Source organism: Vespa crabro, chromosome 4 (assembly GCF_910589235.1).
Source record: "Vespa crabro chromosome 4, iyVesCrab1.2, whole genome shotgun sequence".
NCBI classification, from domain to species: domain Eukaryota; kingdom Metazoa; phylum Arthropoda; class Insecta; order Hymenoptera; family Vespidae; genus Vespa; species Vespa crabro.
This window is the reverse complement of record NC_060958.1, coordinates 7,607,399-7,621,918: the sequence shown is the minus strand read 5'-3', so window position 1 is coordinate 7,621,918 and position 14,520 is coordinate 7,607,399. Positions and strand designations below refer to the sequence as shown.

Here is a 14,520-nt window from a genome sequence, read left to right as displayed (position 1 = left end):
ACTACTACTACTACTACTACTACTACTACTACTACTACTACTACTACTACTACTACTACTACTACTACTACTACTACTACTACTACTACTACTACTACTATCTACTGCTACTACTCGTCGTTTTTATCTCTCGATTCAACTTTTTTCTACGTCCTGATTCTCGTTAACCAGGTTCACGGTTTAATAATGATGATAAACAAAGAAAAGACCAAAGGAAACGACACGGCAAAAAAAGAAAAGCGAAGGAAAGATCGAAAAATAAATAAAAAAAAAAATTAAAAATTAAAAAAAATTAAAAAAAAAAAAATATTAAAAAAAAAACACCAAAAGAAAAAAAGACATTTTTGTATCTCGCATGATTGCAGGCGAACAAACCACTAATGGAAAAGCGACGACGAGCGAGGATCAACCAATCTCTGGCAGCCCTAAAGGCGCTGATCCTTGACAGCGCTAGGCTCGAGAATACGAAGCACAGTAAACTCGAGAAAGCTGACATCTTGGAGTTGACGGTGAGGCATCTGCAAAGGCAAAGATCTCTTGCACAACCTGGCCTGTCCAGGTACAAGGCCGGCTACCAGGATTGCTCGAGGGAGGTAAGTGTCTCGTCGTCGTATGTATGTACATACATTTTTATCCGAACAGTACACACTCCCGTTTCGTTACATTTTTCTTTTTCTTTTCTTTTTTCCTCTCTTTTTTCCTCTTTCTTTCTTTCTTCTTCTTTTTTTCTTTTCTTTTCTTTTCTCATTCTTTCCGGCACTCCTTTTCTCCGACACGGATTTATGTAAAATTAAATCACTAAAAAACATACGCCTTCGCTTCGTTCGAACTAGTATAGTAGACAATGGGAAAAAATGATCGAACTGGACTTTAATAATAATCGTGAATATTTAATTAAATTACACGATTTCTAAGGAGAGATATCTCGAGAGATCGTTCCGTCGGGATAATTTAAGAACGTTCGAAGGAGGAGCAAGAGCAAGAGCAAGAGAGAAAGAGGAAATGCGGAAAAGGAAAGAAAACAGGAATCGCGGTAAGCAGGATCGTTCGTTCGTTCGTTCGTTCGTTCGTTCGTTCGATCGATCGATCGATCAATCGGTCGACCAATCGATCGATCGATCGATTGGCCGTGGACATAATAGAAAAAGTCGTTGGAAAGGCGACGCGATCTCGTAGATAGAAGCCATTTATCCGCGATAGTTATTACCATCTTGGTAGTCGTCGTCGTCGTCGTCGTCATCATCATCGTCATCGTCTTCGTCGTCGTCTTCGTCTGTCTCCTCTTCCCGCCTTGTTTCGCTCCGCCACGGGGTAGTTTGAAAGTGCGAGAGGGGAAGTTGAATTCCAACGCGTTCGGAGAGCGTGTAATAGGAGAACTCGGTAGAACTGGTTCGTGTTACGACGAGAAACCAAGGAGTGAAAAGAGAGAGAGAGAGAGAGAGAGAGAGAGAGAGAGAGAGAGAGAGAAAAAGAAAAAGAAAAAAGAGGAAAAGAAAAAAGAATAAGAAAGAGAGAGAGAGAGAGAGACGAAGAGAGAGATATAGAAAGACGAGCGGTAGAAGAAAAGTAGTTGAGTGGATAGTAGTGGGGGAGGAATTCTCTCTAGGAAGGATCTAAAGCCACCCTATATGCCTGTACATAACGCATATATATATACAGAGATACACATACTCTTCCAATTCCATCTATCCATCTCTGTCTCTCCTTCGATCGAGGTATCGGATTGTCGTTGAAAACTCTCGCGTGACTCTCGTGTGCAAGTTCGTGAAGCGCATTAAGGGACGCAATCATACTTATGTACGTTCTTTCGCATTCGTGTGTGCGTATATATATATATATATATATATATACACAGATACATATATACATATATGTGCATATGTATGTATACATGTACAAAGTAGGTGCTGCAACGAAGTCAGCCACAAGTCTAGAGGAGGAAACTCGTTGAAAGCGGACACCCCGTAAGAACAGAGTGGCGAGCACCGTCGGACTGAATTTACCGGATAAGCTAGTCAGGTGTATCACTATATGATATACCCAAAAGTGGTAGGACGAGCGGAAAAAACACGTAGCATGTACTTATATATATACTTAACTTGCTATGTCTAAGTACCGTGTTTTCATGGACAACGCAACATTCGGAAAAATCCGATATCTTTTCCGAAGATCGACTGATTTTGCGTACAACACTACTGCTTGTCTGAAAGAGTGAGTCAGTTATAACCGCTTACCGTGAACTGCTTTGTTCCCTCAATGCATATATACATACACATAGAGACAAAATATCCGTCTAGATTGGTATCTATACAATTTTAAAAAGGAACAAACTCGCGTACTCATTGTAACGAGTGAAAAGAAAACAAATAAATAAATAAATAAAAAGAAAAGAAATCTTAAAAGATATTAGTGTTAGATAATTGAAAAAAAAATATTTCTTTCATAAAGGTTAAATTATGTTAGAAATAAATGATCGATATGAAATAAGATAATGGGAATTCGAATCGTTCCAAAATTTGTTGTACACGTAACACCAATGGCAAATACGATACAACGATCGTGGTTACGTCGTCGTACCGATAAAGTTCGCTCGATGATCGACAAAAACACAGGACGACCTATCGGTGTCGCGAACGTACGGAAACGTTATCGCGTTCTGTACCCGCAGCGATAAAGGTGCCGCGAAAAGAGAGGTGCTAAACGTTAACCGTGCGAGAGCGTAAGTACCTAAGTACATACCTGCGTATCTTTCCACTCGGCCACGTTTTTCCAGGAAAAAGAGAAAAAAAAAGAGAAAGAGAGAGAGGGAGAGACACACACAGAGAGAGGGAGAGAGAGAGAGAAAAAGAGGGAGAGAGAGACAAAGAGAGAGAGAGAGAGACAGAGAGAGAGACTGGAAATGCGGAAATGGGGGAAGTATATAAAAGCAGAGAGGGAAAGGGAGAAGGAGAGGAAAGAGGAGGGAGAGAGAGGGAGAAGGAGAGAGACAAAGAGGAGAGAGAGAAAGAGAGAAAGAGAGAGAGAGAGAATCGCAACGATTATCGCAATCGTTCGAGACAGGATGGACGACGTTCGTGCAAGCAAACTCGACTAATGATGCTTTACATAACGCACGAGAAAACGTTCAGAAAGGCTCCCGAGTGCTTGTGCATAAATAAATAAATAAATAAATAATAAATAAATAAAAAAAAATTTAATTTAATTAAATTTAATTAAATTAAATCAAAAGTTGGCTAGTTCATGTCTACCTATATACGTAATATATATGCATATGTATACGGAGTGGTGATAAAAATACATAAAGCTATGAAAAGGGATGTTTAGAGAATAGAATATTTTCGAACATAAAAATCGAGGCTATATATATATATATATATATATATATATATATATATATACATATATAAAGCAAACCCTCGATTCATTTTGTTAAGTGTAATCACCTGGATACCTGATAGACCTTCTCCAATCGAAATAGAGAAGGCTTGACATATATACATATATATATAGTCTGTGACGTTCGCAAAGATCAAAAAAAAAAAAAAAAATCTCTGGTTTCATCCATTGTATTTTCGAGTATGAACGGGAGAATGTTTACATACCACTATAGAAATAAAGGTTTCGATGTTAAAAAACTACAAAGTAAAAATGAAAAGAAAAGGAAAAAAAATGAAAAAGAGAAAAAGAAAATGGGTAAGTAAAATGATCAGTTAAAAGAAGTCTCGTTTCTTTTTGTTGAAACGATGCGCGAACGTGCAAGCGATTCTTGGTCGTTCTCCACTGTTAAGTACGTACTACGTATATATATATATATATATATATATATATATATATATATATATATATATATGTATGTATACGTACATGCACATATATATGCTCGTAACGAGAAAGAGAGAAAGACAGACGATCGTTCGAACTCCTTTCGGCTGCTGGTACTGGTACTGGTACTGGTGCCGTTGTTGCTGTTGCTGTTGCTGTTGCCACCACCTCTGCCACCACCTCCGCCACCACCTCCGCCACCACCTCCGCCGCCGCTTCTCGCATGTAAGCGAGATTACTGGTGGCGTCGGTTATCGCAAAACTACGAGCGTGGCTGACGCTGCGTCGCGATTAAGAAGCACCGACGGCCGTAAATCGCGAGTGGAAGAAAATAAACGCGCGAACGTTGCTGCGGCGAAACGAACAAACCGATGGATGAACGGACGGATGGATGGACGGATGGACGGTTGGTTGGTTGGTTGGTTGGATGGACGGACGGATGGACGGACGGATGGACGAACGATCGACTGCGTGAAAATTTAATGCTTCCTTCCTTTCTATTTCCTGCTCTCTTAATTTCCATGTATTTTTTTTTTCTTCTTCTTTCCATCTCTTTGTTATTTTGCTTATATATATATATATATATTTTTTTTTAATTCTTTATTTATTTATTTATTTTTTATTTTCTATAATTGAATCAATTGTTATGAAAGTACGATATAAGTGCAATCAAATTAAGAAAAAGAAACAAAAAAAGAAAAAAAAAAAGTAAATCATTGCCATACGCATTACGTAATAAACTGTTTTTTTTTTTTTAATTATTATTATTACTATTATTATTAATTTTGTAACTTAGATCACACTTTCGTGATCACCGGTCGCTCTTGTACACGATAGTTTTATATAAATGACGATTAAAAATATTTAACCTTTTCGTTCTGTGAAGATTTATATATAAATCCTTGAAAAAATGGACGCTCAGATATGGATTCTTATACAAAACTTTATTTACTCTGTCCCTTTTCTATATAAGACCTAAGAATTTCTAATAAGAATTTCTAGTAAGAATTTCGAAATGCCCCGTATATTATTGTTATATCGTAGACTAGTTTAACGTAAAGTAATAAGTTTCATCTTATTTAATTCATCGAACATGAAATATTTAAATAGCTTTTAAATTATATAAATCTATATATAATTATTATATAAAAAGTATATGTATATATATATGTATATATATAGTATTCTACATATATAGTTTTAATGGTAAAAAATAAATAATAGTAATAAATGAAATAAAATTTTTTTGATGTATTTTGCAATTCACTTGGCATCGTTCGTACGATATAAAATTTATAAATAATTAGTCTCAAATGGCATATACACAATATTGTAATCTATATGTATGTATATACAATTAGACATACATATGTATAATATGAATAATTTTAGTTCGAAAATTAATGATAATAATAAGATCGATAAATAGAACGAAAGTTTTAAGAAATATAATATTCTTGTTATCGTTTGTACTCACCCAACATACGGTTTGTTCTATATCGATGAGAGCCATTACTAGCAAAGCGTCATTAAATCGAGAAAATATGTTGCTCTTGATCACCATACAAATGATTCTTCTGTATTCCTTGTCACGTATGGCACGAAGGAGTAGTAATACCAGGACGTATGCACTAGTGATGTAACAAAAAAGAAAAAAAAAAAAAGAAAAATAGAAACGATGTAAAGATCGTAAGTACGTATTTTTTTTCTATACATCAGGTGTACGCATTTGTAGCGTATTTTTTAACAAACCTAACCTTACTTTATAACAAAGCTAACCTAAGTTACAAAACGCGTAACACTATGCATATAAAAAAAACATATATATACACATTGATTCTCTTCGTCAGTATTGTCCCTTGAATTTTATCTATTTTTCTATTTGATTGAACACTTATTGAAGATCTTCAAGAAACTATGATCAACGACAAATGATAAAATAAAAGAATTATTCTACGGATAATATCACCGAACGTGATTTATTACGATCGAAACTAATTCTTCTATCGATGCGCCATCTGTCGTTGATTATTTATATTATACGACTCCTGGATGATATAACATTCTTTCCTTCAAAATAAAACGTTTCTCACGTCTCCATGTGTATTGATTTAACATAATTAGTAATAAAATAAAATTATACATTATTTAGATATCATATCTAGGAATACATAAGTGTTCGATGCATATGTATTAAAAAAAATATATATATTTCGTCACACGCTAAATATCATAAATTCAAAAAGAAAATCATTCTCTCACTTTATCTCTCTCTCTCTCTCTCTCTATCTCACTCTCACTCTCTCTTTCTCACTCATTCTCGTAATTCGACGATTATCCGATTTAATTTTGAAGAAATAATAAAGCTAAGCATATTTAAAAGATATCTTGAAAACTAACGATACATAAAATTAATATCTATAAATGAAATTTTCTTGTAAAGCAAAAAGTAATATCGTATCGTCTTTGTCCTTTTTATACGATGCGTCCTCGAGTGTTGCTAAATTTCTACTGATCGAGAAAGCAGATCACGCGGAGGTCAAAATTTTATGTTGTTTACCTCAGATACCTAGATATCCGGATACAGTATGTATACAGTAAAGAAGACACGGAGTCAAGGCAAAATATACAATAAATATTATCACGAGAATTTACGTAATAGATATATACTTTTAGCTATCCATTGCAATCTATAATTATTGTTAACGACAACTTCTAGAATGATTTCGATAATCGAAAGCAATAATTTCGATAATCGTAATATCGTATCAAATACAAGTCATTCATTGGTCATTCTTGTAACCAAAGAAAAAAAAAATCTATTGCACTCACTTTTTAGTTATTCACAATTTAAAATATTTAAATTTTGGCAATAAATGAATTATGTTATTTTAACAATTATATCTATACCTAAGATTAAAACGATATGATATGTGTGTATGTGTGTATCAATGTGTTTATAACAATAATAAAAATATATGAAAAATTCGAGAGAAAAGTCGAAATAGAGAATCACTTATATGATACAATCAGGACAATTTTATTCTTAAATATTATTCGATAGGTTTTTTCTTTTTCTTTCTTTTTTTCTTTACTTTTTTTTTTTTTTTTTTTAATTGATCAGAGGATTTATAAAAGAAAAAGTATCTTTAGTTTTTCTTACCGGTGTGATCCAAGTAGGTGAAAAGTTTTCTACGAACGCGTTCATACGGCACTTTCGGAAAGTGAAGAGAGAGCAAGAAAGAATGAGTGAGAGAGAGAGAGAGAGAGAGAGAGAGAGAGAAAGGAGATGGACGATGGAACGACGCCACGATGACGACGACGACGACGACGAAGGGGCAAACTTTCAAGCAAAGTCACGTCTCGGTGTGCTCGAGAATAAGAGGGTACAAAGCCACGAAGAAGGCTCTTCTTGAAGCAAACTTTACGGGCTCGTAAAGCGAACAGTGAAGCGATGAGATATGACGCCATACGCTTTTGTCCATTGGTCCATTTCCGTTCCACTCCGATTCCGTTTTGTTTCTCTCCGGTTCCAATCGCGTTTCTATATCAATGATAAAAGATCCACGTTTCCTAGTTAGGCGCAATTTTTAAATGAACAAAAATTATCGAATTGAATTATCGACGAGCGTACTACTTTACATACCTCATTTTCTTTTTTCTTTTCTTTTTTTTTTTTTTTATTATTAAAAATCAATAAATTATAACGAAATAATAATAATAATAATAATAATAAGATAAAAAAGAAATTATAACAATAAAGTTCTCCTACGATATAAATACGAATAGATGTAATATGAAGAAACAAAAAAAACAAAACAAACATAGAAAATGTGCAGCATTGATAGAACATTAAATATAAATCATTTATTCTCAATTGTCGACAGCTCGTTTTCACGGTAAATTTATTAAAAGAGCACACTTCGTGTGCGAACTCTTTTTCTCTTTTCTTTCTTTCTTTTTTCTTTTTTCTCCCTTTCTTTTCTCTCCCTCTCTCTTTTTTTTTTTTTTTTTTGTTTTTTTTCCTTCTTTCTCTTAACAAACCAGATCGGAACGAACGTGGCAGTAGTCTAGAAGTACTCCAGAACGCGCAAACTTCTCCAACACCGGATTCGGTTATTGCTTTATTTTGAACTAGCGAACCATAAAAGCTCGGGATCGTAGAGAGCCAGGCAACGTCTCGAAACGAGCCCGTAGAAGTTTAGTCGAACGTGCTGTGCGCGCGTGAGTCGATATTTTAGCCGTCAGCAAAACTCGCGGCCCCAGCACGCACCCACACGCGAACGTGACGCGGGTGCGCGCGCGCTCGAACACCCCACGTTTTAATATATATCGCGCGTGGGTTAAAGTTGGAGGCGGATCACCAATTCTGAACGTCGTGTTCCGATTAAGGGGGGAATCGATCTTTGCTACCGTGATGTTTATAATTACAAACGTCACGTATTTTTCTACAATGTGATTGATTTAAAGAAAAAGAAAAAAAGAAAAATTCACGTTTTTAGTAAATTAAAATTAATCAAGTTTTCTAAGTACCTTTCGATTCGGAAAAGAGTAAATGTAAAGAGAAAATTATATATAAAAATCGACGACCGATCGGTATATTTTGCATCTCTTCGAATAGAAACGTATAGCCACGTAATTAACAGGAGACTTTTTTTATCGCGACGGGTGTGTGTTATCGTTACGACTATTAAATAAATTACAAACGGCCGCGAAAATATCGAGTAACGACTAATCTCGTGGCTGGTCGCGGCCCACCGCCGTTAACACGCGCTCACGAATCAGGGATTAAAGAGCAGTCGGCGAAATATTCAATTACGCCGTACTCCCGACAATAATATAGCAAGCAATCTACCGTGGAATTCGTATTAAAACGTTAACGTTCCGATGCCACGTCGATTCTTCTCCGAAGAAAATCATTTGAACAATACCATAGTCAATATAATGAACTGATTTTACAGGACGTAGTAATCCATTTGTTCCGTCATCTTACATGTTCCGCATTGATCATGTTTCAGGTGAGTCGATATCTCGATGCCCCAGACATCATTACGGGCAATACGACGCCGATGGACCCGGCAGTGAAGCAGAGGTTACTTCGTCATCTGGACAGTTGCGTGTCCGAGCTTGATCTAGATCTTGGATCGAGGCCTGACAGCGGATTGGGTAGCAGTCCGGGTAGCGTGACGGATCGTGTGACCGGAGCTACGAGTCCTGGTCCTTTGGATCACCACGTGCCACCGACGCCTCATTGCAGTACGGCCTTGAACCCAGCTGGCCTGATAAAGTCTGAGATACCGGAGATGGAGACGGCCAGGCCGGATAGTAGCACGACGGCCGGAGACGAGAACAACAACAGTAGCAGACCGACGTCGGCATTCAGTCAAGTAAATCCAGCTGGTCTGGATCCCCATCACCCTTCCGGTATACCGGTCGATCAAGCCTCAACGTCACAGCAAAATCCGAATATGCTGTCGGTCGTTCAGGTGATACCTTCAAGACTACCTGATGGCCAGGTAGTTTTCCTTCTACCTAGTCACTACGTCCAACTCGCTGCAGCGGCTGCAGCGAACGGCATCAGTATCGGACCGAATCCACCAACTGCAATTTGGGCAGCTACCAACATGTCCTTGCTCAAGGCAACGGATAAACTAGCCAAAAGACCTCACGAAGAGATGCAAGATTGGCAGGAAACTGCGACTGGTGTGAAACCTAGTAAGAGCCCTCGAATGCAAGATCAACCTGAACAGCCTCTTGACTTTACTACCAATTCGAAGAAATTGAAGACAGGTTCGAGGACCTCTGTTCACGGTATACCGGGTGTCGAACATCAACAGCAACAGCAACAACAGCAGATACCACCTTCGCGAACGACAACCGACGGTGCGATTGTTCACGAGGAGAGACCCTCTAGTCATGCGGGTAGTGAAATCGCTGTTGGAATGCCATCCCCATCGCAGCTCGGTCAACAGGCCGTTAAGGATGAAGAGAGCATGTGGAGGCCTTGGTAAATCGAATACCTTTGGCCGATCGATCGTCGATCTTATTTGTATATAAATTATACATATATATATATATATATATATATATATGTATATATATATATATGTTATATATATATATATATATATTGATGGAGATTCGAGTGAAACAGCTTCGATTCTAGACAACATCCCCTAGTCAAGGAAAAGGCAGACGAGATGGTTTTTCCTTCGCTTGAACGATTTCATCGGAAGGAGCCGAGGATTCGTCGAAATTTTTCTCACGACTCGTTGATACCAACTCGTACAAGAGAAACGTGTAAGTACGTATATATGTATGTACATATGTATGTACGTGCGCTAACGTTAGCCGTCTGACGTCAAACTCGAAGTTCTTTCTCTTCTTCGAAGCAGTTTCATGCGATTCCGAATGCCAAAGTAGTAAACGAGGCGAAAAAATTTAACGATCGTAAAAAAAAAAGAAAGAAAGAAAGAAAGAAAGAAAAGAAAAAAAGACGAAGAAATTATCTGACGTCTCTGATGGAGCTACCGAATTTTCTCCGATGGAAATAAATATTAAAAACAAAGTTTCATGCGAAGACTTGTGATTCGATGAAATGACAACGACGATGACGACGACGACGACGACGACGAGGACGACGACGACAACAATGACGATGAAGATGATGATAATGATGATGATAATGATGATAATGACGATGACGATGATGATGATGAAAATGATGATAATATTCATGATGATGATCATGATAATGATGATGATTATAATGATAATGATGATTATAATGATGATGATGATGATGATGATGACGATGATGATGATGATGATGATTATGATGATGATGATAATGATGATACGTAAAGAACGATAGATACGTATCGTAGAGGCGCGCGTTATGTTAATTATAACAATTAATTGTATGTATGTAAATGAACGATGAAAGAAGTAGTAAAGAGCGATGAATCGAACGTGCGTATGAGTGCGTACATGTATGAGTGAGTGAAATAAAAAAAAAATGGAGATAAAAAGAATGTGGAATGAATGTGCGAGCATGTGAGCGAGTGAACGAGCGAGTGATACGTTAAATGCGTTTTAAACCGAGACATCGTGTGTACATAATCCCGATCAGAACTATTGCTATTGTCGAGATATAGATTTATTTTGATGTTATCTAGATGTATATGCGTGTATTATTAGCAAGGGACTGCGAGAGAACGAGAGAAAGGGTTTGAAGGTGTGATGGGGTGGGACGAAGTTGGGGCGGAGGATGAGAAGAGGGGAGAAGGGGTGACTTATATGTAGGGGGGTCTAAGAGAGTGCTGCGAGATAGCGAATAGAGTGAAAGCGTGCGAGATCGTGAAATTACACTTGTAGAGACACCATCATCTCACCACGTAAACTTACGTCTATAATTGCTAAATATCTCTGGAATTCGAATTCCTTATTCAATGTACTTAGACAGGCAGTCAATATAGGCATATATATTGAACTGTATATATCTTAATTATCAGTTTTCATTTCTCTCGATTCCCTCGACCTTATATCCTCGATCAAACGACGATTACACATAGGAAGCCTACGTAGGACTATTTGGTGGTATCAAAAAGAAAAAAAAGAAAGAAAAAAGAAAAAAAAGAGGAAAAGAAAAAAATTAAATAAATACGGTAAGTAAGTAACGAGAAATTTCTTGTTAGCTGCGAAAGATAGGATGATAAATGAATCGAAAATTAATGGATAATATGAAATCTGTTTTAGTCACGTTATCAAAACGTCGCATGCATTCGTCGATCGTATACTGACTCGCGCGCGTTAATTATACAATTTGATCACTTCCGTTTCTCCGTGCGATATATCGAATAACGAAACGTCATTCTTAAAGGCTGACTCACGATATTCTTTAACATCATACATACATAATTTTCTCTCTCTCTCTCTTTCTCTCTCTCTCTCTCTCTCTCTCTCTCTTTTTTTCTCTTTCTATATCTATATCTTTCTTTTAACGCGTGCGTTTCGTGTGGACGACCTTCGACGAAGCGTCTTTCGGCCGCTACGGAAAAAGACGAGTACGGCAAGGGCAAAGCGCCGATCGTTAATGCCAATCCTTTTCTTTCTTCTTTTCTTTTTCTAGTCATTAAACTTTTTGCCTGGACGTCCTAGAGCCCGCGCGAGTCCTAACGACCGTGCCGCGAGAAACCGATTACCGATCGTTAAGTCCGGCTATTTGCGCCAGAGAGAGAGAGAGAGAGAGAGAAGTGAGAGGGAGGTGACCGCTCGTAAACCTTTCTTTTTTTTCCTCATGATGTTGCTACGACTATACCACGCTCATATTCTTTCTCGTCGGCTTGACTAAATCGATTGTCAAACATATCGAATCGAATCGAATATCGGATTCAAAGAGAAAAAAAGAAAAAAAAAAGAAAAAAAAAAATAATAAAACAGAAAAGAAAATTTCAAACGGTAAAATTCATCAATTCCTTCATACGAACATACGACTCCTTTTAATATATATATGAATGCTTCACACAATTAAAGATATTTAAATACGAATTGTATTATTAAATAAAATGATACGATTCAAATATGTGACGCACGTCTATTATATTTACATACACATCTAGGTAGCCGAATTATATAGACCCTATTTTGAGTTCGCATCGATAATCAGATGTAAAATAAATAAATATATATATATATATATATATATATATGTGTGTGTGTGTATATATACGTATATATATTTTTATCGAAATATATATATATAATGACTCGAAAATCCATGAGTCCGAACAATTTACGTGATCGCTCTCACGCAAAATGACAAGGCTGCATTATTAACGCGCTTGTCGAGCCGGTCGACCATGTGCATGTCCTACGTACATATGTATATGTATACATATATATATATATATATATATATATATATATACACATATGTACGTGTACGCACCAAATCCGGACTTCGATGCGTGCCTCCGACTCGTGACGCGTGTGTGCTCATCGTGACCACAAAAGGACTATATAATTTAGATAGCGTAATTGACTTTGACGATTACGATACGCACGCCCGCCGCCGACACTTTCGATCAAAGGACACTTTGGCTTGATCACCAATGTAAGTAAGTACATCATCGACCAAAGTAAATAATCTTTTTGGTTTTATTATTATTATTTTTTTTCCCCATTTTTTCTTCCTTTTCAACCATTTCATTTACGTATATATTTACAAAAATAATATATTTCATTAAAGTTAGTTTTTATTGATCGAAAACACGCGACGAAACAACGTAAGCGGAAATATTTTGGATCGAAGTCGATTATTTTTTGTCGATTGGCTAAATAATCAGTCGATATCGTACCGGTTAGGTGCCCATACAAATCTTAATTTCAATCAATAAAACTTTCGAAAAGAGAATATCTTATTCTATCGTTAATATTTCCAATTACGATATATTTGGAAGGTAACGTTTTCGCGAAAATATACAAATAAATTTGCATAAAAGTCACGTTCTAATGTGGGAAGAAACGGAGATACAAAATGAAAAGAAAAATAAGAAAGAAATATTTAGGCAAAGAAAGAAATAGTGAAAAAGAATTGGTGACCAAAAAAGGGCGTGTTTCGTCGTCCACCTTGAAAGATCATTAAAGACGAAGTTATCGAGTCGTAATCAGGGCCGAATTTCACGGTGCTTTTATTTTCTCCCTTGGCAGAACTTTTTGGAAGCCGCTAATTGAGTCATATCATTAGCATACGCCAACGTAAACCGCAATGTAAGCCTGACGTCTTCCGTGCGGCCCTACGATTATCCGGCCATGTTCCTTATTAAAAGCTCGTTATTACGCGCTTTTATATGCGTCGTTGAATCCACTTGTTTCCGGCACGATTCGTTTCTAGCGTTAAATTTTTCCCGGTCTTCTTCGAGGAGTTAGAAACCTTTTTTGTTTATTCTCTTTATCCTCTTTTCCTTTTTTCTTTTTCTCTTTTTTTTATTTTCTCATCATTAATAAATTCATAACAATGAAAATGATCGTACACGTTGATATCTAAATCTTATCGAAAGAAAAATCATACTAACGTAACGATTATAGATTCATTTCATTGGGACGAGTAGAAAAAAAAAAAGAACAAAAAAATCTTTTGCTAATCAAGCTCAGACTAATTAGTTTCACACGCTTACATATTTAAATACATTTAGATACGTACATATATGCATATTTGTGTGTATGTGTGTGTGTTTGTGTGTGTGTACATTGAAATAGTATGGAACGTAGTCATCGAGTCTCGTTACGGTTTAAGTATCGAGCGTCAAGATCAAGAAGCGAGGAGCCACTACGATAGAGAAAGGGGGAGACAGGTAGACCGAGAACAGAGGGTGGCAAATTAGAGGGCGGCGAAAATTGATAGGGCCATTGCGTCGGGCCATAGGCGTGGCTCGTGTCCGTCAAACGGACGCAACGTGCACTCGAGGTATCTACCGAATCGACTTGCCAGCACCTGAGACTCTCGTGCCTCTTCGACCCTACCGATACTGAATTATAGACCCTTATACCTTACTATAACAGAGAGCGTACCACGGTAGTAAGTACGAACTTCAAGCTCTCTAGAAAATTATCCCGTCTTACCTTGTGTGACCATCTTTAGATTAAACTATATCTACATTTATGCATATATATATATATATATATATATATATATAT

The 14,520-nt window shown here is 36.8% G+C and overlaps 1 protein-coding gene and 1 long non-coding RNA gene across 7 annotated transcripts in view; one reads left to right on the top strand and one right to left on the bottom strand.

Annotated features, from left to right (window-relative positions):
• Positions 1-6,974, bottom strand: part of LOC124423786 — a 75,054-nt gene extending 68,080 nt beyond the window's left edge. For 2 of the 4 annotated variants that reach the window (XR_006942155.1, XR_006942157.1), the window contains exon 1: positions 5,300-6,974. This is a non-coding gene — a long non-coding RNA (uncharacterized LOC124423786). The remainder of the gene's footprint in view (positions 1-5,299) is intronic. The other 2 variants (XR_006942156.1, XR_006942154.1) reach the window with 2 other exon arrangements.
• Positions 1-10,309, top strand: part of LOC124423785 (protein hairy) — an 18,114-nt gene extending 7,805 nt beyond the window's left edge. For 2 of the 3 annotated variants that reach the window (XM_046961978.1, XM_046961977.1), the window contains 2 exons: positions 366-593; positions 8,841-10,309. In XM_046961978.1, coding sequence (XP_046817934.1) covers positions 366-593; positions 8,841-9,833 — 1,221 coding nt within the window. In that variant the 3' untranslated portion in view covers positions 9,834-10,309. The remainder of the gene's footprint in view (positions 1-365; positions 594-8,840) is intronic. The other variant, XM_046961979.1, reaches the window with a different exon arrangement.
• Positions 10,310-14,520: the final 4,211 nt, after the last annotated feature.